Below are 26702 nucleotides of genomic sequence, written 5' to 3'. Positions count from 1 at the left end.
GGAGTTTTTTATCATTCGATCCTCTGATCAGAACATGGCCGGAAAATACGGGAATATATCGCCTCACACGGTCATTTCCTTATCCACCGTGTGTCTGCTTCAGATGATATCATCCATACTAGCGCAAGGTAATTAACTCTTTGCACTTAGAAGTCGAGTCCGTTCACTTTTTGTGTGTGTGTGTTGCGAAATATTAGGCAATGAGTTTATCTATCATTTATTTTTTCTTCAGTTATAAGTGTTTTTTTTTCTTTAAGATTTTGTTCACGTTTATAAACGCTGAGCTTTAATAGACGTCAGATATTGTAACTCGCACTTCTCATGCAGGTAGAATACAGATTGTGTTATATCAGCTCCCATTCACTGTGTGCAGTATATATAGCCTCTCTAACCTTGAACAAGTTTTAAACAGCTGTCACGGAGACGCTTTTAAGTGAATAGTGTGCATAAACTCTGAGGAAAATAGCTTACAACTAAAGTATTGTATAATGTCTTTCCTTCAGCCGTCTTCTTGCCTTCTGCCGTAATACTGTATGGAAAGTGATTATTTTGTCGCTGCAAATGTATTTGCGTTACTATTATTCCACGTATTTATAAAAGTGTTAAACGTGTTAAAGGTGGTACTATAATACAAAAGTATCGGTAGCAATTTCTCACATTTACATGTATAGTAATAGTAACATCATCATCATCGTCGTCGTCGTCGTCGTCGTCGTTATCATCACCATCACTACCACTGCCATAATTATCCTGCCTGTTGAACAAAGAGATTTTGCTCTGACAATTTCACTTTTGACGATGTCGGATATTACTCCGTAAGTCCAGGAACAATCATTTCGTAAATTTGCATAACCGCCATGTCCCCTTTGGCACCAGACAACGTTCTTTCCCCCTCCTTGGAGATGGGTTGGTGGAGGGGGAGGATAGACGCTCAGTTGAGTGATGTTAAAGGGATGGTATGGCATTGGTTGAGGTGAGGATTCAGCTTTTAGAACTTTTTGCACGATACGAAGAAACCACTCTATAAAGTGTTAAAGAGCATTCAATTCTAAAAGGAATTCAAAGTTTATTTGACGAAAATCGGCTTTGAAATGTCTGAGATATCCAAAAACGAAGTAAAACAAAGCAATCCTATGATAAAAGTTGGGTCCCACCTTTTATCAGGATCGCTTTGTTTTGGATATCTCAGCCATTTCAAAACCAATTTTCATCAAACAAACTTTAGATTCCTCTTAGAATTATGTGCTCTTTCGTAAAATATTTTATATGTAGGAGGTTTCTCATTATCGAAAAAGAAAATGATAAAAAATAAACATAAAAAATCGTTGGAAACTCAACCGAAACTGTACTATCCCTTTAATGGTCAGTGTATTCCATACTGATCTCAACGTTCGTGTACCCAGAGAGGGTGTGTGTGTGTGTGTGTGTGTGTGTGTGAGTGTGATTGCTTGTGTGCTAATTAAACACCAGAGGGGATTACGATTAAAGGATTACGGAGGTGTTAATATAGGCAAATGTTTCAACATCTCACACCTTATACCAGATAGGTTAACAGGTTACGATCACAAGCGTGATCACAGTTTGTAATACCATAGCTACTTTATGTTATCAGTTATTCTCTTTATGGGTCTTTTTCCCTCTCGACCAATCAACGCATTTCACACCTCATCCTACGTACGTGTAGATCCGTGCGCCCCCAACCCATGTGTGAGCGATGCTACGTGTATAGCCGTTTCCCCGTCCCAGTACTCATGCATATGTCCGGCTGGCTTTAGCGGACCTACGTGCACTCTAGGTGAGTCCTGTTCACAGTTCCTCCGTTTATTTATGTGTTTTTGGATTTTGTTTGTTTGTTTGTTTGTTTTTTAGCACTTTTAGGACCCCTCTTACACTGCTATTCCAAACTTTTAACCAGTCAGAAGCCAGTGTGAGCATTTGTAAATGATTGCTCTTGTCAATGATTGTACTAATACAGTCGTATGGTGGTGTTTGTGCAGAATCCATACGGGGAAAATAATCTTTTGCAGTGTTTCGGGGAGAATCATATTTGACTAAGTGAATGTTTTGTATAAAAGCACGCTGGTTCCCTACCCACACCACCCCCCCCCCATCCCCATCTCCTCAGTGTTATGGTCACATTAAAAGGGTAGTATAGCATTGGTGGAGATGAAAATTGGGCTATTAACTTTTAACTTTTTTACATTTTTGCGAGATACCAAGAACAAGAAACCACCAAATAGTACAGAGCATGCCATTTTAAGAGGAATTCAAAGTTTATTTGATGAAAATCGGATGAAAAGTGGCTGAGACATCAAAAAAAAAAAGTGAAACAAAGCAATCGTAATAAACGGTGGGTCCCGCCTTTATTATTGGATCGCTTTGTTTTGGATATCTCAACCATTTCAAAACCAATTTTCATCAAATAAACGTTAAATTCCTCTTGGAATTACATACGCTCTTTTGTATTTCATAAGAGGTTTCTCATTATCTCACCACAAAATGTTAGAAACCTAAAGTTAGCTAAGGCCTCAACCAAAACTACATACGATCCCTTTAAATGAAGAAACCCTATAGTACTTGGCTTGGTACACCCGAATAATACGTCATCAGATATTCATTCACACGTGAGAGATGTACAGCATTACTGTCAGACACCAGGACGTTCACGTTGCTGCGGAGATCAATTTTGAATAATTACGCACGCCGCTTTGAACGAAGAAAAACAAATAAGCGCATTGGCTTACGATCGTACATACGACAGATTTTTGCCCTCTTGGAATAATGCTCAAGCAAAACATACAAATCTGTTTATACCATTAAGATATTAAATTGTATGGTTTGGCATTTCAAACTTTAATATTCAAAGAAGACTTTGCTGACGTCATGGTTGCCTAGGGAACCACGGGCTTGCAGCCACATTGCACTCCAGACTGTAGGTGGCATAAAGCATTACAACCATTGATTTCTTCATGCTGCTTTACATTCTTTATCGGAAAAGCGTTTCTGAAAATAACCTCCCAATATACATGTACATCGTATTATGGCGGCGCACTGGAAACACGGAAAATCTCAATGTTGGTACATTGGACTATGCCATAATCACTGCGAATCCAGTAGTTACTGGTGTTATATGGTAAAATACACGCACACGCACACGCACACACACACACACACACACACACACACACACACACACACACACACGCATTATACATAAAGTGGTATGAAAACCCTCCAACCTGCGCACTTATATAGGCGCATTTATAAGAGATCCAAAAACAACAGGTTTATTAAGACTCGCATTCATTCGCATTCTGCGCACGCCTTAGCAGAGATCAGGAAAGAAACGATATCAACCTTGACCACTATGAAATCATGATTTGCAGTATATCTCTTTATATAAGGTCTAAACAGAAGTAAACAAATAAACAAACAAATTCGACGTGCGCCGAGCATTGCCGAGGATGTCTAATATTCGATTCGAAATGACCTGAAAGAGTCTATATTTGTACCGCGATACGGAGACAGTGGGGATTTAGGTTCTGTATACATGTATGCCATCAGTGTTTATGCAGGTAGGTGATACATGATAAAAGACTTCTTGAAAGAACGTTGCCCAAAATAGACGTTATTGCGTTTTTGGATGGACAGGTTGACCAGGCGGTGAGATTTGATTTCGGCGTCTTCAAATAACTACACGTACAACATGTAGTAAGGTAGGGATTGAAAAGATCAGATGACACTACCGATAATAATAAAATATTCAACAAAGTACGATGAACATGACATTCTTACGCTGAATTCTATCTAAAAAAAACACTAAAAGACAAAAAGAAATATTGGAGAGAACGAGTACCTGGTATCGATATTGTCGATACGAGAGCTTGTCTTTGTGGAGAACGTCTTAAAATGAAGGCAACAGTTGATTTTTTTTCAATTCTCGTTTTTCGCTATAGGGTCTACATTCTTGTGTAGAAAGACACTCTTCCGCAAGTAACTTTCAATATCTTGATTTCACCAACGTATAATTTTTGACATTATAGGCCTACGTTTTTCGCACAGTCCTAATTGTATGGAGTATCATACGGGGGAAACATTTTTTTATCGTTATCAGTTTAGATTTATGGCAGAAACTGTTTAAAAGGCCTCATTTTAGACAATAAAATCAAAAGACACACAAATACGCACGCCCACACACACACACACACACACACACACACACATCATGTCAACGTATGTACAATGTATGTACAATATGTATATATGTTTGTATGTATGAATATTTTATAACTGAAATACACTTGAAAAAAAAAACGCGTCACCTCTTATCACACATTATAATCATCCATTTCTTATCTTGATACAACATACCGAGTTGAGTTTCGCGGCGGGGAGGAAGCTTCTCGTAACATCCCAAGCACACCTTTGCAGAAGTTCAGTTTTTCCGTGAACTTTGATTCACCTCGTTGCCAATGGACCAACCTGACACACACACCTCACCGCGGCGTCATGATTGCCATAGAAACATATTACAATGTCAAGTTCACATCCATGTACAACAACTTCCGCCCAAACAGCTGACACTTTCTAGTTATCTAGTAACAAGGGTCGTCAAAAAAAGCACCATGACTCAGAACATTGCCTACAGGACATAACATAATACGTGTACACAACATTGCTCCCCTTCCCCTCCCCCCCCCCCCATACAGCAACATATAGAGAAGTAATCTTAAAGGGAATCTACTAAAAAAATGTATAAAATTCGTGGATTAAGTGAATGCCGCAGTACTAATAAGTTTGAGGAAAATCAGTCAACCCGTTCAAAATTTGTGACATTTTACTGTTTTGGTCCCATCATCGCTGGATAAGAAGACTTCAACAGTTTGTGATGTTATAGAAGTAGAGAGATTATAAAAGACATAAAAAGAAATCCACGAATTTTTGTCTCATAGCATAATCAAAGGGCACTGGAGTTACCCACTTTCAGAAGGCAGGAGGAATAATATTACCCTTTACATATATACGGCAGTGATAAGTCAGGGCATAGAGTGATTTTCTATCAAAACAAAATTATCTGAAACTCGCTTTATATTTTCCTTTTCTATCGTTCTACTACCGTGACATGAATTGTTAGAGCTTTCTTATCCATAGCGATGACGACATATGGATTAAATCAGAACTTTGTAAATTCGTTATAACTTTTGAACGGATTGTCCGACTTTCCTCAATCTTCACTGATGTGTTCTATTGATATTACTTCTGCATTCGCTGAATCCAAAGACTTGTTTGGCTTAAATTCCTCATTAAGAATAGTGCGCTACATGTATAACTTATGCACTAGGAGTGAGAAACGATGTGTATTGGTTCTCTTCAAACAATTGTCAAACTAAATTCATTCCTACAGTCTGTAAATATGCAGTGTTTGTTTCAAAGGCCTTGAACTCATCAATTTTTTATCAGTTCAGCTCATGTTCAGTATCAGTTCAAGTATCTAATGCTATACTGATGAAAAATATATGCAAAGAAATGATGAAACTGGTTAAAGTCATACGATCCCAATGGAGGTTTAACTTAGAATATACAGTACATTATCAATGATTATCGAGATGACCTATACATCACAGCTTTTCCGCCTTCAGCATCTTTACTGTTTGTAAGAATCTTTGAGAGACAATGACAAATATAGCGTACATTTGAGATGCTACTGTCTCATTCACGATTTCGTAGATGAAGCAGTCGATGTCGAACTATTCCCATCAATCGATGAAAGATTTCTATTAACCCATTAAATCTCCATTACCACATTTCTGTGGTTTGTTGCAGTAGTTTTTGATCTTGATTAATCATGAAAGTTTTGTATAGCGTATAGTGCAAAAAAAAAAACACCCAAACATGTTGTTGTTTTTTTCTTTACTAGTCCATTGTTAGTCGCTTATACAGTAATTGTTCATTTCGGTTGCAGAACAATTTTGGTAGCAGAACTAGTATTTGCTTAAATTTTCACTGATTTTTTAATTTGCAACACATTTTAGAAGAACACCAACTCTCCTGTTTCTCTGCGAAATCTACAATTTTATATTTCTTCCAGATATTGTAAAGATTTAATGAATCAAAGCACTTTTCGTAAAAGAAAAAAGTTGCTTTTCCAGAATGTCATCTGTTATTCTGAAATTACATGACCAGAATGATTAGTCAGCACTGAGTCATTCAAAGGGAGAGATGAGGACAAGATGATTACTAATTTCTGCCACATAGCTACCCCAGGACGAGATGGATTAATGTATAGTGTTACTGAAATATACCGTATAGTTCTTCACATTATGTCCTTGAGCATTGCTAGCCCGATTCTATTCACACGAACATAATTATACGTTTTGTACATTACCGTTGATATCAACAATTATTCTATTCCTCCAAGAGCCGCCATTATGACATCACTTTAAGGAAAGAGGGTAGAGGGGACGAGAAAAAAAGTAGGGGGTGTAGAGAGCATATGCAATACTCAGATAGGAGCTAGAAGTAGGTCTGATGCATTGGATGTTACGGAGTCCCCACTCCCCATCTTTCATGAGTGCCGCACCCAATTTGCGAGAGAATCGAATCGGAGAGCTCTCTTCCGATGGAGTCCGCTTGCACGCCGTTATAAACCCTACTGAGTGATCCAACCGAAAATAGAAGATGATGATGCGCGACTAATGGGAAACAGAGGAGTGGGGAGTCCAGTTCTAGTTTGGATGATACACTGCAAAACGATTGGTGTTAGACTTTAAAATACGGGTGTTAAATCTATTGACACAAACCAGTGTCGATTGTAGGACCACACCGGTGTAGAAAGTATGCTGTGATGTTGTTGAAAAGTGTTCACCTGGCACTTCGTAGTGTTAATTTGACACTGTCGACTGTAGCTGGTAATATTTATGACACTGCGCTGGTGTTAATTTAACAATGACACTATGGTGTGGATTTGACATTGCTGGTGTTAATTTCAATGGTAGGGCCTATGACACCCACCAAGTGTGAATAGGAGACCACACCCTTTGGTGTTACTGTAGTGTAAATGCGTTTACATTTTGTTCAAAAATTAAGTGATAGGGCATATTTTACGGGAAGTTTTTGTTCGTCTTGTGTAAGTTCAAGATCTAATTACTAATTACCTCTTTTTAAAGTCATATTTTGAAGTGACACCCGTGTGTGTTAATTGAACACCACAAATAACCAAATAAAATTTTTAAACCAGCTTGGTGTTTCTTGTTTAACACCCGACTTTTTGCAGTTTGTGACATTTAAAATACTGCACTGACTTGATTTAATTTCGAATCAATTCAAAATGTAAACAGCCTACCTCATGTGCAAATTTTGTTTGTCATTGTGGTTCTCAGTTTACCCCTTTTTGTGTGTGTGTTTGAAAAAGATACACCTTGTTTTCCAAACCCGTGTCAAAACGGAGCTGGCTGTGTCAACAGAGGCGATACGTTCAGCTGTGTCTGTCCCACCGGCTACTCGGGGATTACCTGTGAGATAGTTGGTAAATATGCTATATACAAGTGGGAGTGGTGGTTGTGGCGGCGGTGGTGGTTGTCGTGGAAATTTCAGTCATGGTATTAGTGGTGGTTATGGGACTATTGTTTTTTGTGGTGGTCGTGGTGTTGGTGTTAGTCGCAGTTGACGTTCATTGTGGTTGATGGTTAAGAATTTTTTAGCGGCAGAAGCAGCATTTTACATTGCTGTGATTGATGTTAGCAAAGTTATGAGTTTAGGAAGTCTGCCCGGTGACGATGAATATCATTATTATTGATATGAACTATTGTTTACAACTATTTTAGCGACTACCTTTTTTTGATGACTACCACCACCATCACTACTACTACTTCTACTGGCATTCCATTACTACTGCCACCACCAAAACAACTATGTACAGTTTACATGTACTACTTACTACCACGAGTACTTTTTAAGCTACTACAAGCCAACGACCAATCCACAACTGATTACTTTGGCATTAGTAGTAATAATGCCAGTATTAGTGTCGATTCTGTTACAAGTAGTAGAAAATTTAATGCAAATTGTTTTTACCAGCGTACAACGATTACTCATTTTCTCTGTTACTTTTGTCTTTTTCCCCCAGAAAATGCCTGCGTGGTCAGACCGTGTAAGAATGGCGGGACTTGTATCCCTGACGGAGCTGATTTTACGTGTCGATGCGCGTTCGGCTGGATGGGCGAGTTGTGCGAGGAACGTGAGTATATAGGCGTACAATGTCTAGGAATTCTCACTTTTCTCATCCACAATGGTTAATGAGATCATTTTTGTCTTAAAATCTGTCCAAGGCCCAGCCACGTTTCGAGAGTTATTGTCCTCATTCATTGGGTTTTAGACTGGATATAATGTACATGAGAGGAGGATCTTATCGCAAAGTCGCACAATCTTCAAAACAAGACTGATGATCAGATCAAACGACCGCATTTGGTGTAAAGGGCCGGGAAAGACAGCTATCTAAAAAGAGTCAGTCGTTATGTGACTCTATATCATAGCTCTCTCCCACCTCCCTGACTACAGTATAGGCCTATCTCTTTCAGAGACATTAGTCTTTGATTCTATCTTTCCCGTTGATAAAGAAGTCTAAAATCGTCGACTCAAAATGTAATTCTCTTGGGAGAAGTAATCACCGTCGCTTCCCTTTAAGGACACGAACTCTATGATGGAATCCCTACAGTGTAAATTACCCCTTCTCTTATATTTAGCCCTCTCCTCAAATGAAAACACAATACGTTGTCACCATTTTGATGGCCTTCTATATACGCACTTCCTCTGATGCAGGCAGTATCACCCAGACCTTATCTATCGTAATTGTAAGCAAAACGTAATGGTTGCTCCTTGCTACATATATGACGCGCTATCAATGTCCACGTGTTCATACTTTTGTATATATATATATATATATATATATATATATATATATATATATATATATATAGGGAATTAAAGGCTTGACGTTCTCCGGACTCTTTTTATATCGATAATCACCACATCGATTGGAGAGAGGAAATCACGAGTTTCTAGCAAAGTTTGGCAATAAGAGCGACAAACGAGTCAACGTTGTTTGCATATTTTAAGGACCTATAACGATTCATTTATGATAGTGTGATGATTGTATGCCTTCTTACGTATAAAGTTTACAACACAACTGATTGAAAAATAGCCCCACATCAACGTAAATAAGCACTGAATCAATCAGTGTTCAGTATATAGTAGCCTACTCAACTCATAAATGTTATCAATTGAGTAATTACTTAAAAGTTGTTCATGAATATGTCTTTATGCACATCATATATGTCTGTATTTTATAATAATTTATATCTGATATACATATTATGTACGTACGTGTTTGCGTGCATGCATTCGTAATCTTCACTCTCATTAGTCTGTTTAACACTGAAACTGAAGTAAAAGTATAGTGTTATGGATTCAACATTATACGGAATACTTTTCTAACAGTATAGCCCTGTCCAATTCATCAATGGCAACACGATGAAGAGAAATGAGGACAAACTAGACTGCTGTAGAAATAACGACACGATATCGATACCAAGGAATATGTTTAAAGATAATGTTAGTGATTACGCGGAGAACTTTGAAGTGATCTCAGTATTAACAACATGGTCGCCATCTTCTCTATTTTCACCTCCCCCCCCCCCCCCAGCTGATGCATGCAACAGTCAGCCGTGTCAGAACGGAGGAACTTGTTTCACTACCTTAGGCGGTCTTCTTCATCACTGCACCTGCCGCACGGGGTTTACTGGAAGCAACTGCGAAATTAGTGAGAAAATCCCTCAGCCAAATCTTACTCGCCTTGCCTGAAAATTACTCTAGAAGAGAGCGCCTAGTTTAGATCCATTTCCTTCCCTTTTGGCACCCCCAAAACCCTATCTAGAGCTATCCATGTGTTGCACTCGACACGTTAAGGAATATTTGAGACGTAAAAGTAATACTGATCATGACAAGTCATGTGCATTAAGGGTATTGTTGTGATAGGCATACAGCCAAATTAGCCAAGCCAAAATCTTGGGATAAAATACAACATTAACCATGACTGCTATCGCTCTTGTCGACTGCAACTAGAGCTAAAATTACCTCTTTCCCCAACCCTCAAAAAAAAAAATAAACGGATATTTCAGATCTTCTTAGAAGAAAGTATCCTGGAACGAGGTGGTTCTGTAAGTTTCACCACTGAGGTACATGCATAAAATGTTACGGCCTTTTTTCGAGTCATACACCTACAAGCACAAATCCATATAATGTTAGTATAGTTGCGCCGGTACTTTTCACAATGAACTCGTCATAATTGCAGCTGAAAATGGCAATTCGTATCGTATTCGAAGCTTCCCTAGGTTTTGCACTTTGACAAGCCAGACACCACATTATATTTGCTTTCTAATCATATTCCCAACTCCCCTCCCCTCCCATCCACCCACCCCCGACCTGTTTTGCCAAGACAGTTATTAGCGTGTGATTATCAATTTCCGCTTCATATTACATTTTACCCTCATTGACCTAGTTGAAGAACCGAAATATCACATCGAGGATTGTTTTTAAATCTTACCGAAAAGATGTAAGAAATAGAAAGGTGAAATTTTCCCTCCTCTTTTCACAGTGGCAACGTTCTTTTCGCTCTCGTTATTTTCTTATCTTTTTTATATTGCGGTAGTAGGCCTACCAACAATATTTGAACGTGATTATAAATGAATGGCAGCATCTTCTTCATCGGACAATTATAAAGCAAACGTTATTATGGGCGTTTCATAAAGTAAGTCTTAAACTTCATAATCATCGACAAACTTCTAGACCTATCTATTGACGATACCGAGCTGCAGAGAATCTCTTTCATGAAACAAAGAAATGTTTTCTTTTGCAACGACTAACACAAGTTGGAAGGACATCTTGTTATAATTCTCTTGCTAAAAGAAATGGATTATTGGAACAAGCAAACATCTGAGTATCATATTTTTGCTAAATTCACGCAATGTTCAACGATTGCTTCACGAAAAAAAAATAGTAAAGCAACATTATGTATATGTGTTCGAAGATGATTTTTAAAAAAGCGAATTACTCGATAGTTTTGCTATTGAAGAATTTCCATGTCTCTATTTCGATTTCAACTCCAACTTCTATAAACTTTCAATATCCAAATAGAAGGACTCGCACGAAATGGCAGCAGCTTGATTATGTATGGTTTTGGAAATCTTTGAGAGTGTTGCATAAGGTTGTACAATGTACATTGTATTATACGAGCAAATAAACGTGAGAAACACCAAGGCGAGAACACATTTATAAATGACTGCGCATCTATCCATCCATATGGACGTTATCAGCTGGTTATTATGAGCGTTAGAAATTTATGCCTGTTCTCTGTCTTGTCCATATTAACTGCAAATGTTATGGTACCTGTAGACGGCAATTTGCATAAATCTCTAGCCTTTAACCAGTTTGTATCTTGTATCTGAGTGCCAAGTCCTTTATATTTCGATATCCAAAAATCTCTCTCCCTTTGTAAATGCCTTGAATCCTCGAGACACCGTTATGATCAAAGTGTTGTCAAAGTTTTCACGCAACGCTCATAATGTAAAATGTAGGGGCTCTCTACAAACAGGACCCACCCCATCCCCCACCCCGCCCTCTATCTGCGTGCAGCAAAATGAAGGTCAGGTCAAGTTGAGATGTTAACTCGATTACTCAGCTGTTTGGGGGGTCTTCGAAAGGAACTTCCGGTTCTTCTTCATTACACTAAAACCCCTTCGTCATTCAAGTTCATGCTATCCCCCTTCTTTTATAATATCCGACAATTTCTGCAAGTAATAAAAGTCCAGTTAATATATTATGAGAACACCTTTTTAATAGCAACAAAAACAGCAGCTTTATAAATACCATTATGCAGCGCGTACGTAGGACGTTGGGTTAAAATTAGCTCTGGTTTTAACTAGAATGAAGCCTGTAGCTACTTTTGGAAAGCATCAAGAAATAATACCCAAATGTAATGTATTTGTTGTTGGTCTTGAAGAAGGCATCGCTATAATACATCTGATGCCAGAATCTCTTTATGTTGGCGCATTCATTCGATCACAGTAATTTCGTTTGTTTTTTGTTTTTGTTTTGTTTTTGTTTTTGTTTTTGTTTTTTTAAGAACAGTGCACCTTCGTGTTAGCATTCATATTATCTGATGACATGTGTCACCATCTAGTACACTCCTGGCTTGATACCTGCTTGTTTCCCGCATTTACCCTTCTCGTTTTCCCACTTCCCTGTGTGTAGACATGGTCCCTTGCGCCAGCGACCCCTGCATGAACGGTGCCCCGTGTCTCCAGCCCCAGAACACATACGACTACCGCTGCTTGTGTGGAGAGGAGTTTACTGGAACGAATTGCGAATCCAGTGAGTTTGGGCTGCTTTCAAGCCGATATGCCAAACAAAAAAGAATAATAGATAAGTAGAATCATACCTAATTTGTGTGATATTTCATCTGCTGTACGTGTTTCAGTGAGATTGTCCACGAGTAAAACTGGAGTACGTGCTACAATGTGATATCAATCAACTTAATTGATGCATTGAATTTTTACATCAATCACAGTCGTGATCATTCCTTTGCCAAGACCAAACTTTGAGCTTCATGGAGGTCGACTCAGTTTGATACTATCATGTGAAAACAATTTTTTCTATCACTCTTAGAGAAGCAGTGTGCATCATCCGCCAAAAACTAACATCAAATGCATTGATTATATCTCCAACCTCTTATTGACCTTTGGTCAGCACATGCGCCCGACATCTGATTTGGCTGTTAAAAGATAAAAATTCATAACTTCAGCTATATATTTTAGTATACCAGGGCCCTGTTTCATAAAGCTGTTCGTAAAGTTACGAACAACTTACGAGCCACTGGTGATCAGTTCTGATGTACTATACATATCAGAATTTCAATAATTCAGCACAAGAACTGATCACCAGTCGCTCGTAAGTTGTTCGTAACTTTACGAACAGCTTTATGAAACAGGGCCCTGGTAATATCACTTACTATAATGGTAAGTTTGATACATATCGTCAGTTCAAACGCGGTTATTCGGCCTATCTGTAGGCCTACATAAAATGTTCAAATATTTCTTAATGTAAAAGATGTGAGCGGCTTTAGACTTGCAGTCAGGTAGGATACTTTCGAGTTTTGGACCATGATTATCAACCGTTTAGGTGCATCGAATCACATGCTAAAATTTCGTATTAGGGGAATAAGCGTGGAGGTTAAGAAAGGATAAAGATTGGAGTTGATGTAAGAGTAGAAATGTACGAGTTAAAAAAAGATCTGGGGCCCGTTTCATAAAACTTGTCATCAGTGGCAAGTTGTCATAGATGTGACAAGCTACTGAAATCCTTGCATCTGATTGGCTGAGAGCAAATTTGTCATAGAAATGTGGCAGTTGTCACTGATAACAAGTTTTATGAAACGGGCCCCAGATGGCGCTATATTTGCATGTCACGTTGAGTACTTATGTCATTTTTGCCTTTTTGACATCAATAATTATTTATCCCGATCATTGCATGTAATATCATACCTGCAACATTTCACCCCCTGACTTTTGACATGGTATACAAAAACCACCAATCAGATTACACGCGTTCTCGTTCAATCGAGAACATAAAAATCGAACAAGTCGGACCGACCACGTCAGACACTACGATGTATACCCTGTCCTGCATGGAAGCTCTAGCTGTCGCGGCAAATGCCTCATTAAAATGGTCTTAAGTGATTTCCGATCTGTGATGGAATTCAATTTTCAGGATTAAACCCGTGTTTGAGCAATCCCTGTCAGAACGGAGCTTCCTGCTTCAGCCGGAACGACGCGACCAGCTACATCTGTGTCTGCACCAAAGACTTCGAAGGAGACGCGTGCGAAAATCGTGAGTCACCATCACGTTCACTTGAATCAAAATTTAATGTGTCACTTTGTTGGGCCGTTTAGTGCATTCTTCTGTACAGATGTGAAGGGTTGTCTTGGGTAGAAAAGCATAACCAAGGTCCTGAGTTCTGCTGTGGGGCAAATATTTATCATCGCCATGAATGTACAGGCTGTCTTGCCAGACAGCCGCTTGCATAAACTCCATACACATTTCGTCTTGTGCGCTAAGAGATTTAACACCAAAAACATTCCACCAATCAGCTTGCATTTTGTGACGTCATCGTTGTTAGTTACTTAAAATGAATAAATGGCCATCTCATGAGAATGCGCAACTATTGTCTTCTCTTTTTTGAGGGATGAAAAGTGTTCCAGAAGAAAGAAACAGTTAAGCAGCAATTTAGTACTGCAATATTTAAATAAATCACGGTGCTAAACTGATATGTCTGCTAACATAATGCCAAAAAACCCCCGAAATTCTTAAGCATCAATAACAGCTTCTCCATTGCACAAAGAAAATCAAAGATAATAAGAAAACATAAAAAGATGCTACGTATACAAAAAAAAAAACATAAATTTTGGTAGTTTGCATAAAATGATGGCTTTCCTCAACACTTGCCAGGTATTCCGGCGTGTCGGAACAATGAGTGCCAGAACGGGGCATCCTGCGTGGACGTGGATGAAAACAGCTACAACTGCACCTGCCCTACTGGTTACTATGGTGACCGATGTGAAACAGGTCAGTCATATTTTCACTTCGATTAGATTTAAGGCTTTCATAATCTCTATCCAGCATTTCAATGAAACGCACACACAAAACAACAGCCCGACTGGTGTATTTCACGAGCTCAGCAAAACCAGGGAGGTCCACCTCCCTGGCAAAACCTAATATTGATGTTCTCACCGATACATGCATATTTCATATAAAGAAATACTATCATTCGTAAGTTCATCCAAAAAAAAAAAAATTGAGTCTCCAGCACGAAGCTTAATTTTGGAATTGCTTTGCATGTATCTGCGATGCGATTTTATTTTTGTCATACATTGCGCTTGATACTCGGTCTTCATTTCGAACAAATTGATCACAAGTTGATATTTACGTCAAACATCCACTTTTATAACCGTCAAAGCTTTTCATTTATCGATTCTGTCAATTCAAACACAAAAACTGTGATCCAGCGAGTTCGTGTACTATGTATTGAAAGTTTCGTTTGTTATCATAAATCAATATTAGCAAGAAATCAAAATCAAACTATAATCCCGTTGACAGATCTAATATGATATATCAAAGTCATGATGGACTGTTCGTGTTCGTGCGTGTTTTCGATATCCAAGCTGATTTTAGCCGAGTTAATCTGGCTCGATTTTTTTTTTCAGTATATAGACTCAAATCACTGTCAGCCAAACGTACGTCACAATTTAAACAATTTTGAAGACTTAATGATAACAATATGCGTTTTCTTCATATTTCGGGACTAATTGGGAATTCCGCATAACAGAAATTCACCACCTTCTTGAGCTCTGGACGGACACTCAATGCTAAATTTCACAGAGTCTTACCAGAGGAATTCACCTCATTATAATGCGCTAGGTTCAAATTTAGTCAAGAAATAACCACAATGATTATCTGACGGAAGTAAATGAAGAAAGAGCTAATACCGAGCGGGAAACTGCGGCAGCTGCCAAGATACATAAAGCCAGTGCTCGGTCTCTTATTGGATCCACTGGGAATTTGCGCTTAGTCCGAGGCGTTTAACCTTGCGCTGCATAATGTAGGCATGAACGCCTATAGATCTATAGCAATTATATACTTGCGCCGAAAAATCCACCTGTCGCTTTATTGTTAAGCTCAGATTTCTTGTGCGCCGAGTCAAGGTAAAAACGATACAGGGCTCTAAAGGATGCGGTTTTTCTGATCAATCAAATCTTTACAGTTAATGAATATGCGGCAGGGTTTTTTTCCTACCCAAGGATTCGCATCAATCAAATTGTTGACTTTAGAAAGCTTCAAGAAATTGCATGAAATATAGAACATTTCGCATTCATTCGCTTCTTCTTTTTCTTTTTCTTTTTCTGCTTTCTCTCCCTCTCTCTCTGTGTCTCCCCCTTTCTTTCTCTTTTTACTTTATTGTATGCACAAACACTTCCGTTATGAGTTACATTCATTCCTTCATTTTCTTGAGAGGCGAACCAGACGAATTATACCAGAAACCAAAGTGCACCAAAAAATAATGACGCTATTCATTTATTCTTCTAATGATTAAAAAAAGAAAAACTTCATCGGTTTAGGAAATATATAGTGTGGCAAAGTGTTGCAAGAATTGTTAGGCATGAGAAAGTATATCTAAAGATATTATTTCTTTTTTGTTAGTTTGATTTCTCGAAACATTTAAGATTAAGATTCATGATAATAACCACAACACTAAAACTAAAACGTAGCGATAGTCATCCATCCTTCACATGCAACAAACATACACTGCAAAAAGTCCGGTGTTAAATAGTGAACACCGAGCTGGTGTTAAATTTTCGGTGCTCATTTATGGTGTTAAATCAACACCTACGGGTGTCATTTCCAAATTTTAAACTGTTTTTGAAGAGATTCTTAGTAACTGCACTTCTTGTTGATTTTTAATTTAAACAAGACGATCAAGAATTTTACATTAAAATACTAGATTTTAGAAAAAATGTGAAAATAAATTTACACCAAAGTAACACCAGCTGGTGTGGTCCCTTATTGAAGCTGGACGGGTGTTAAACCATTGATATTAACACCAGCAAATATCAAATCAACACCATGTGGTGTCATTTTTGAATTAACACCAGTACAGTGTCAAAATAACACCAGGTACAGTGTCAAATTAACACCACGAAGTGTCAGGTGAACACTTTTCAACACCATCACAGTGTGTTTTTAACACCTGTGGGTGTGGTCCTTTATTGAAGTTTGATCGGTGTATAGATTTAACACCCGTGGTGTTAAATCTAACACCGATGTTTTTACAGTGTATACTTTCATCGGTTCCATCCATGACATTTGCTCTGGCGACAATTGTTCCCATGCAATATAAGTGCGCTAAGCCAAACATAAATTCTACCCACAAGCATAACCCTAACTCTAATCCTCATCCTCACATCAAACTAATCTTCAAACCCGATCACTATCCTAAACCTAACCCTTAGTCCTTGGAGTAGATAAGACGGGAGCAACTGTCGCAGGAGCAAATGTCGTGTCACGATTTTTACCCTACAAATTAAAACTCATGCAAGACTGCCAATCGAAGTTCAACTCAATAGCAGAACATAATAAATCATGCAATGGAATTCATTCGCTGTAGTTTTCGCCCTCATTTTCTGATACAGAGGGAATATGTCTGGCTGACAACCAATGCAGGAACGGTGCCGAGTGTATCGGGGGTCTGACGGCCCAGGACTTCACCTGCGTCTGCCAACCGTTTTTCTACGGAAAACTTTGCGCCAATGGTGAGTGTAGCATCAATATCCGTTCATTCAAGTGTGCACCAACCATCTGTTCCTTTCTCCTTATTTCATACCAAAAAAGCACATCAGTTGTATCCTTTGTCAAGCTAGAAAAAGTGTTCAAGGTACTATCATAGTTGCAATTAAGGATTTACTGTAGTTGTAAAATGTGTGTTGCATATAATGACACACGACACACAGAAATCGAGCATCTCTGATATTCAAAAAAAAATGTGTCATTCTATTCACCTCGTTCATTCATTCATTCACATAGACACATAGCTCCATTCATTCATGCATTCATGTATTCATGCCTTTATTCTTCGATCATCCATTTGTTCATTCATTCATTTATTCATTAATTCACGCGTGCGTTCTTTTATTCATTAATTCAGTTAGTCAGTCAGTCATTAGGCGTTTTCACATCAGCCCGATGTTTCGAAATAGCGCGCTATTTTTCTGACTTGGGACATTAAAAAATATCTCGAGCTTGGACTTTTATCGGGCTGATGTGAAAACGCCTATTCAGTCATCAATCCATTCATTCATTCATTCATTCATTCATTCATTCATTCATACATTCATTTATTTATCTATTCATTTATTCATTCATTCATTCATTGTGACACAAGCTAGCGCGTCATTAGTGTGTGTTGGCCAAGATATCTGGCATACTAGTCTTTGACCAAAATGCAAAATGTCACCCTGTCCGGCTTATGTTCACAAAATACGAACAAGCATGTAGCAAGTTGATAAATAAACAATCAGACAGTGTTTATCAAGAATGATTCAGAGATTTCATCGGTAACTGGTTACGTGACAACTAAAAAAACTGATACGAGAAAATCTTTAAACGAAGCGAGAATTATTATCATGAGATAGAATGAAGGTGAAGTGTTGTGTTCACGGAGGGTCAACAACTTCTGTCATTCTTCAGTTATATCATGTACCTGTTCCTGGCAAGAACCGGAAGTAAAGTCGCGAAGTAAAACTTAAGCAAGGCAAAAAAAGAGGAAGTGTACAAATAAATCCAATGCTGCGGTAAAAACGCACGTGTGTATCCGAATATAACATTGTCACTATATGGGAGATATTCTTGTCTCCATCTGCCAGCTTTTCGATAGATCATGTGTTCATTTTTTTTTAATGTGTATGTGTTTGTCGTATAGTACGTAATGATAATTATGATGTGATAAAGATCACTCCACGTGAATCTGCTGTTAATCTTGGATGAAGGAAGGAACACAAGTTGTTGTTTGTGAGTGGTGATGATTTGATTAGCCTCCTTCATTAATCTCACCACCAGACGAGCGCAGTCCCTGTCTGAGCCACCCCTGCATGAACAACGGCACGTGTTTCAGCTCTGACCCATCGGAGTACGTGTGCACCTGTCAGGACGGCTACGAGGGCATCAACTGCCAAGTGGGTGAGTGTAACCATGGTAAACAGGACTGCATCCCGGGCCGCACACCTTACTCATCTCAACATTCTAAAAATCACCTTTTGGATATGACAATATACTGTACCCTCATGGTGATAGGCCTATATACACTTTGTAGTCATAGGGAAATATTTCACTTTTGTTGATGTTCTTCTTGTTATCGGTGTGTCTGATAGAGAATTTGGCGTGACAAACCAGTTGCATGTTAGCATCTCGCAGGGTTCTGAGGATGCTGCGGGAAAATCTCTGGTAGTAACATGGTTCGCGGCTGGTATAATATGCCACATACCACCTGTCTCCTCCAGTTCTTGCTCCCCACATCAAGAAGAGTCAACTATGAATACCGTCTTAACACATCGAGAGATTCGAAATTCAACGTTTATGTCACCCTTCTAGAGTTCATAATTCCTGATCGAAAGAATAAACTTATCCTCCCTTCCCGTCTCTTCTCCATTCTCTCTCTCCCTCTCACCACTCCCCTTTCTCTCTCTCTCTCTCTCTCTCTCTCTCTCTCTCTCTCTCTTTTACCGGAGAGATATCAAGAAAATTACTTTCAGAAGAATTTGAGATAATTGGATACATCGCCCTTAATTACATTAATTAACATTCGGCGTAATTTATATATGCGTAACTTCTTGACACTGTCCATGGTGTGTTAAACATTCGTGTTATGCTTTTTAAGAAGCCCGATATCTGGATGTTGCTCGTTTAGGAAAATGTTACAAGAACCTGCAGCTTTTCTTGAAGGAAGGAAAGGGGACAATTACCGGAGCCAGCTTTTCGGAGCACACGTGAGAAAGTATATTGCCGCCGATCCTGTTGCCATTTTGACAGGCTCCAGACTAATGAAGACCAGGTCTTTTCCTCCAAAAAAGAAGAAAAAAAAAAACACTCCAAAAAACCAACATCAGCCAAGAACTTGTCACGTTGTAAGAAATGACAACTCACGTGAATCACCGGTGAATGACTCCAGTTACTAATTATAGCAGCACACCGTCAAATGGCAACCGCGATCCGCTTATATCCTCTGCTGAGACGACACAGAGAAACCAGTCAAAGTTAAGATTTCCATAAAATATCCCAGGGGTTCCTCGAGTATTCACGGCTAATTTTGCATCTTTCAATTGTCTTTCCATCCCTGTCTGCTCAGTAAAGTTAGGGTACGTATCATAGTAATATAGTAGTAGTAGTCGTAGCAGCAGCAGCAGTAGTAGTAGTAGTAGTAGCAGTAGTAGTAGTAGTAATAATAATAATGATAATAATGATAATAATAATAACAACAATAAGGTCTTCTCTATCCAGGGTAACATCTTCAATGTTGCCACTGCTCTACCAGAGGGCCCTGTTATTATTATTACCCTATAGCGTTTCCAAGTACCCATTTATACACCTGGGTCGTGGTGTGAGTAAAAACATCTTGTTCAAAGACGTAAGCACTGGGCGGGAATCGAACTCGTCCTCCGATTGGGAGTCGGGAGCCGTATCCACAATGTCACAGCGCCCCCAGTATTTAAGTAACCTTTACTTGAAAGAAAAAGGATATATAAAAATGAAATGCAAGAGACATCATGTTAAAGGTGCACTCCACCATAATTAGGACAGTCATCGTGACTATAGGGCTTTTTACACTTGTGTTTCTTAACCCCGGACTTTCTCTGACCCAGGACTATCGTTAGTCCCGTACCAATTTTTTCAGCTTTTTACACTCGCCAATTAGTCCCGTACTATCTCTTGTCCGGGGCTAAGGAGAAAACTGACCTTTTTACACTCGTATTTCTTAGCCCCGGACTTTCCAAACCACATGAATATTCATAATTACGCTGTGTACTGTACACGTACACGCACGCACCGGCAGCACTTGATTACCTCGTTTCTGATTGGTCAGTGAGGGTCGGACTTCGTCTCCGTCGCTTAGCCCAGGATTATTTTTTCGTTCTGTTTACACTCACTTGCTTGGCACCGCAATTGCGGTGCTAGCACCGCAATTTCGGTGCTAACCCCTGCTATTTTGCAGGGCCAGATAGTACCGTACTATCGGTGGGGCTAGCCCACTTTGGCAAAAACGAGTGTAAACAGAAAGTGGGCTAAGGATAGTCCCTTACCAACGGTGGGGCTAAGGCCCCCCCTTAGCCCCACCGTTGGTCCGGGGCTAAGCAAAAATTTACAAGTGTAAAAAGCCCTTATTAGTGCTTTCCCTGCGACCAAGCGTAAGGTTATTGGTCCTGTGCCAGGTCATCAAGACATTAACGCATTTGTTTTTTTAACGCGACATAATCATTTTGTTTCGCACGGTGCTACCGCCCGTCGATCCGACAAGTGGGCGCTCCGTTATACGAATAATGAATGTTTATGAGTGCAATGGATATAATATTTCATGAGATGAAAGATGAAATTATCCATTGAACGAGGCGCAGCCTCGTTGAATGGATCAATAATTTCATCTTTCACCAAATGAAATATTCTGTCCATTGCACGAATGAAAAAGATTTATTATTTGTTTTATATAGCACCTAAAAAAGATCCTTGTCATTTGATGTTTTATGAATTTAGAAAAAAGAGAAAATGTGCAGGATCTGAGATTGAGAGAGCGTTTTAGATGCGTACATCGTTAGAGAGAGAGAGGGAGAGAGAGAGAGAGAGAGAGAGAGAGAGAGAGAGAGAATTAATATAGATGAACATAGAAGATACATATGGCACACTTTTTGTTTAACACCTCTTCGTTACCGCCCATGATACGAGTTATATATTACGTCGAGACGAGACTACGCCTCAGACGTTTAGGGAGCGAACGGGAATGATGTAATCAGGAATATCCGTCAAATACCGAACCTCTGAGAGGAAGAATCTTTCTCTTTTTACATCCAGCCTGGCACTAATTCCCTCTCAAATTATTTTATTGCATCGATCGTCGCAATGTTCTGCTCCTACGTAATCCACACGCTTTGCCATAATTGGGGTGAAACAAATTTTGTTCTCTCATTTTCCTTCTGCGATTTAATCCACAGCTCCCGCGAACAACGCGCCTTTTTTTCTCCCCTCCTGACAACATTGAAAGAATTACTTCACCCGGGATGGGTTATAGGGATATTTTTGGATCCCGCCAGAACTGCAATTTAATCGTATGCAGCCCAGTCACCTCCATGGATTAAGCGAGATAGTTGGAATATTAAGCATAAAATCCTAGCGCTGTTATTCATCTTTCAAGGATAAAGTGTGTCAAGACTGGAAGTTTATTAGATCCTGCGTAATTACTGGCATTTGACACAAATAATCTGTTTCCATCACTGCTCACAACAAGTGTATGGACCGTAAAACATGATGGTAAATACAAACGAGACAATATGTCTAGAACGAAAGGCAGAAATGTGTTCGTTTACCACTCTCGCAGCCTTTTGAATTGTGATGATTATTTCTTTATATATATATATATATATATATATAGGCCTAATAGTCACTCTAAAGTGAGAAAACATTGTCAACGCTGTTCCCATATATAGTCCCATTCATATATCTTTTCAGTAGTAAACACCCTTTTTGTGGTTTCAACAACAACAGAGCAGCCAGTTTCGTGTGTGCGTATTTTATACTTCAAATGTAATTGTTGTATGAACAGAAAAACCAGCGTTTCTTGTTTGGACTATAACAGCCAGAATTTCACATGTACACGCTTGAGGTTAAACGATATGACGTCACGTTATGAACAAGCGTCCAGAGTATAGGCCTACTCGTGTGCACTTCACATTTCAAGGTTGAAACGCCACAAAATATGAACAGGGCAGACGATGTATAAATTCGCCTGAGTTCACCGTGATGGCAACGGGAAAGGGGAATTATCCCAGGATTCTTGATCCCACAGCAACAGAATATCAAATTTGCCTAACCTCTTATGAAAAAGAAAGAAAAAAAACCTGGAGGGCGAAGAGAAATTATGTGGTTACGTTAATTCCACTCTTTAGTCCCTTATAAAATGGCCGTATCGTAATTCAAGTGACATGTAAGATTCATTCTCTCCCCACGGAGTAATAATGCTCGGATCGGTTTATAAAATTTGAGTCAGTGAATGATATGCTGTTTGAGAGTTATTTGCGGCTGTTTTCAATGACAACATTATCCTTCATATCCACTTTTAAGTAAGGAAGTACAATAGGATCATTTTCATAGGAAATCGTGCCATAAAACCAACGCAATATATCTGCATGAGAAATATTCATGCAGTTAAAGGGGTGAATATGAGGATTAATGGCCATCAATTTTTAACATCAGAAAGTAGCCGTAGATGACGCCCTATGGGCATTACGGAACGGGTCTGATCGCAGCACAAAATACTGTTTGATCACGTGATCCTGGAGACGCGAGGGCAGAACTCGTACACATGTGACGTGATGTTGGTTGACAGCGTCTCGCTATAAACAACAACAACAACAAGAACAACCAACAAACAAACAAAACAAAGCAAAATATCCCACCAATCTTTGCACGAGATATAGAGGCTCCATTCTCACACACATTCCCCGAGATAATTATGGGGATTCCTATCATTTTGAAACGAAAATTGTCATATTCTGTTCACGAGGGTAATGTTTCCTTTAACCAAAACAGAATGATGAATAATTTTACGGCTGAATATATACAATAATATATAATGTTTCCTAACCTATTGTAGTTACATTATTTCTGACCCAAATATTGATCTACACTTATTCCAGAACATGTAATCTCATGTCAGATTTTCACCTCAAATGTACATGTATTATGATGTAAATTCATGTAGTTGTATCTATGTTCACCTTTTAATGTATTTTCAAACTAGAGGTATTCATTGTACTGTACTGTACTGTACTACCTCTTTAAACCCTTTGTATTACACGGGTTTCAGACTTGATTAGCATCCATGCTTTTTTCTGGTACCTTTTATCCTGTTTTCAAGCATGTGTCTCTCGTTATGTATTATGCCATATGAACATGTGACTATAGATAATAATAAACCTTAACTTCAACTTCAACTTTCTCATCCTTCCGGCCTATCCCCCTCCCATCTCTCCTCTCCCCTTTCTTGGGTGCCACGATGAACATCTCAGAATGATGAACTATTATATCATTTTTTCTCATGTCCGTACAGAAACCTGTCCCATTGTGGAGTGTCAAAATGGAGGTTCCTGTCTGGAGTACAAACAGCACAGGTACTGTTTGTGTCCAGACGACTGGGCGGGTTCCTTCTGTGAATTGGGTGAGTTTCAAATCAGGCATGTGGTTATCAAGCATTTGCCATGAACGAGCCAGATCAGCAAACATTATGGATAACTTTTGTTGTTGTTTTAACCCTGTCTGTAACATTGACAACTGCACTGCATATAAGCAGAACCATGCACTTGAACTTTTAGAGTGTAGCCCAAGCAGTAAGGGCTAGTTGACGGATAACATCATCGATTCGAAACAGCTAGTGCATGCGTACGAACTGACCCGTTCATATTTGATTCATCAATAATATGTACAACCGAACCGTTCGTTCAGTATAGGCGAAGCATGGCGTTCGAGACGTTTGAATTTTCACGGCATTGCTTTCTGGGCGCTGATATTAACGTTGTCACGTGATTGCTTCCCTATGTAGTCCTTGGACGTTAAACTGCTCATTTTAATCATGCAACACTTAGTTGTCATTAAGCAGATGGATTTTTAATTACCGCTCTCATGTTACAAAAGACTTTTAATGGTCGCCCACAGTGAATTTTTTACCCCTGCTAAAACTAGCAACTGAAATGAAATTGTCCGTCAACAATTAAAACAAGGCTTTTCCCCCCAAGGATAGCTTCAAATATCGCATTTTAATAGTTCGCTCTATAGTATTATTACTGCATATCAACCGTCATTCGGATACTGTCATTGTATGAGCTTCTAAGTGTGTGTGTGTGTGTGTGTGTGTGTGTGTGTGTGTGTGTGTGTGTGTGTGTGTGTGTGTGTGTGTGTGTGTGTGTGTGTGTGTGTGTGTGAGTGTGTGTGTGCTTCGCTTCCAGCACAGTCAACATTGTTTTCTTGTGAATGTGAATTTTGTAACTGTCGAAAATGTTCATCTCTGAACGTACATGAAAGGACAATAAACGTAATTAATGGCATCAAAGTTACCCTTGAAAGCTTATTACATTGACACACTGAGAGGATATATCCTAACAACATCAATTTTGCGATGAAAGCCAAGGCAATAACTAATGTCAATAAAGCGGAAATTTCGTCATGTAGGCAACTTTATTGGTGAATATTATGGTGACTCAACAGTACGCAATCAAGCAATGTTTCCACACATGGCACGTCTGTAACTGTAAATCAAAGTCCCATAATTTAGGAAAAGGATATGTAAGTGACATGATGTGTGGTTGTGAATAGGAGACGGAAATACACGGCAAAAAGAAGGCTGAAACCTCGAGAAGAAAAAAAAAAAGATTCGAAAGGAGAGAGAGAGAGAGAGAGAGAGAGAGAGAGAGAGAAAAGATGGTGGAGAGTTAATTGTGGGCAGATCGTGTTATGTGTTATTACCAAAATGCAGCTCTCGTGTTATCAGAGTTCGGAGACCTTGTTGTAAATGAAAACTGTCTATAGCTTAATAGCTATAACCACAATGACGCGGGAAAATTCGACTGAGCTGTGACGTCATGATTTTGTGTGTTTACACCTGTCCTTTACCTTTTCTGCAGCCATACATCCCTGTGACCCAAATCCATGCCAAAACGGCGCCATCTGTGCGAGGATTGGAGGGGAACTAGCCTGTTACTGCCCCAGGGGATACCGGGGAGAATTTTGTGAAACTAGTAAGTCAGAGAGGCGCTCAGCTGTTTCAAATGCTACAATCTTTATCATATCTATCCCTCTATAGATTTTATATTGTTATAATGTGCGTAACTTGCATAATATTACAATGAAGAAGAAAATGAAAAGTGAAGTGAAAAAATAATAAAACGCTTGTGAGCCATCAAAACTATGAAATGACTGAGATTCCCTACAATGGAATGGTATCTAGTTTACTGGAACCGAAGTTCAAAATCCGTTTTATGTTTGCAAAACTACAAATATTGAGGGGGAAAAAAGTTCGTTCCGTTTCATATATCATGGATGTGAATGTCATTAAAGAAAATAACAACTAACAGACCAAGATAACAACACTTTATATATGAAAATGAATATCATGAATTCTACGTACCTGAATTAAAATATCCCTCTTTTATAATTTTCTCCCTTTTCTCGTGACAGAAATCATCAACTTTAAAACCTTCGGCGCCGCGATACATCATCATCCTCAACTTCACGTCACTCTTCTCGGATTTTTACTCAGTGTTGTTCTGTGTTTGTTATAACTTCAAAAATCGACCTTTCTTTTATTATGTTTCGATGCAACTGAATCATCATTAATTTTGATTGTACATTTATTGTGACTGATCTAGTGTGTTCTAAGCTCAAACTATCTATCAGACTGTTCTATCTCCTCTTACTGTCATTTTAAACTCTAGCAAGAAATTTTACTGATTATTAGCAACTTCGTAACGATAGCGCTGGTAATGTACATGTATATGTTTTATTGACGAATTATTATATTTGCTTTTCTCTGAGATTCTGACACCTATTATCATTTTTAGTTTTAACCTGACCCTTAACGAACCAAAGACTGTAAATAATGTACATGTATTATGAGGTACGGAGAACTAGGAATTATATGGTAATGCTGAAGATTTATACAAGAATGTTTGATACTGTTAACTGGATGATTCTTCCATTCCGGTGTTCGGGCTTACGATTCTTATACATGTGAATTTACGATGGTCGTATGCTCCTGGAGATTATGGGTTTTGTTTCTCCTTGCG

The 26702-nt window shown here is 38.8% G+C and overlaps 1 protein-coding gene across 1 annotated transcript; it reads left to right on the top strand.

The window, feature by feature from the left end:
* The first annotated feature begins 34 nt into the window (after positions 1-34).
* Positions 35-26488, top strand: LOC139711979 (uncharacterized). The gene is made up of 13 exons (XM_071623822.1): positions 35-128; positions 1685-1795; positions 7412-7525; positions 8126-8236; positions 9701-9817; positions 12307-12426; positions 13822-13941; positions 14560-14676; positions 17298-17417; positions 18721-18840; positions 23975-24082; positions 25542-25655; positions 26478-26488. Exons 1-13 carry the CDS (start codon positions 35-37, stop codon positions 26486-26488), a joined length of 1377 nt encoding a protein of 458 aa, XP_071479923.1.
* Positions 26489-26702: the final 214 nt, after the last annotated feature.

Source organism: Diadema antillarum, unplaced genomic scaffold (genome assembly GCF_040938485.1).
Source record: "Diadema antillarum isolate AM-2024a unplaced genomic scaffold, OU_Dant_1.0 seq00001741_RagTag, whole genome shotgun sequence".
NCBI lineage: Eukaryota > Metazoa > Echinodermata > Echinoidea > Diadematoida > Diadematidae > Diadema > Diadema antillarum.
The sequence above is the reverse complement of the archived record's forward strand: the minus strand, read 5'-3'. Positions and strand labels throughout refer to the sequence as shown.

Coding starts and splice junctions, on each gene's coding strand:
- LOC139711979 (XM_071623822.1), top strand. CDS start 35: ATGGCCGGAAAATACGGGAATATATCGCCTCACACGGTCATTTCCTTA. Junction 8,237..9,700: donor GGGCGAGTTGTGCGAGGAAC/GTGAGTATATAG, acceptor CCCCCCCCCCAG/CTGATGCATGCAACAGTCAG. Junction 17,418..18,720: donor CGGAAAACTTTGCGCCAATG/GTGAGTGTAGCA, acceptor TCTCACCACCAG/ACGAGCGCAGTCCCTGTCTG.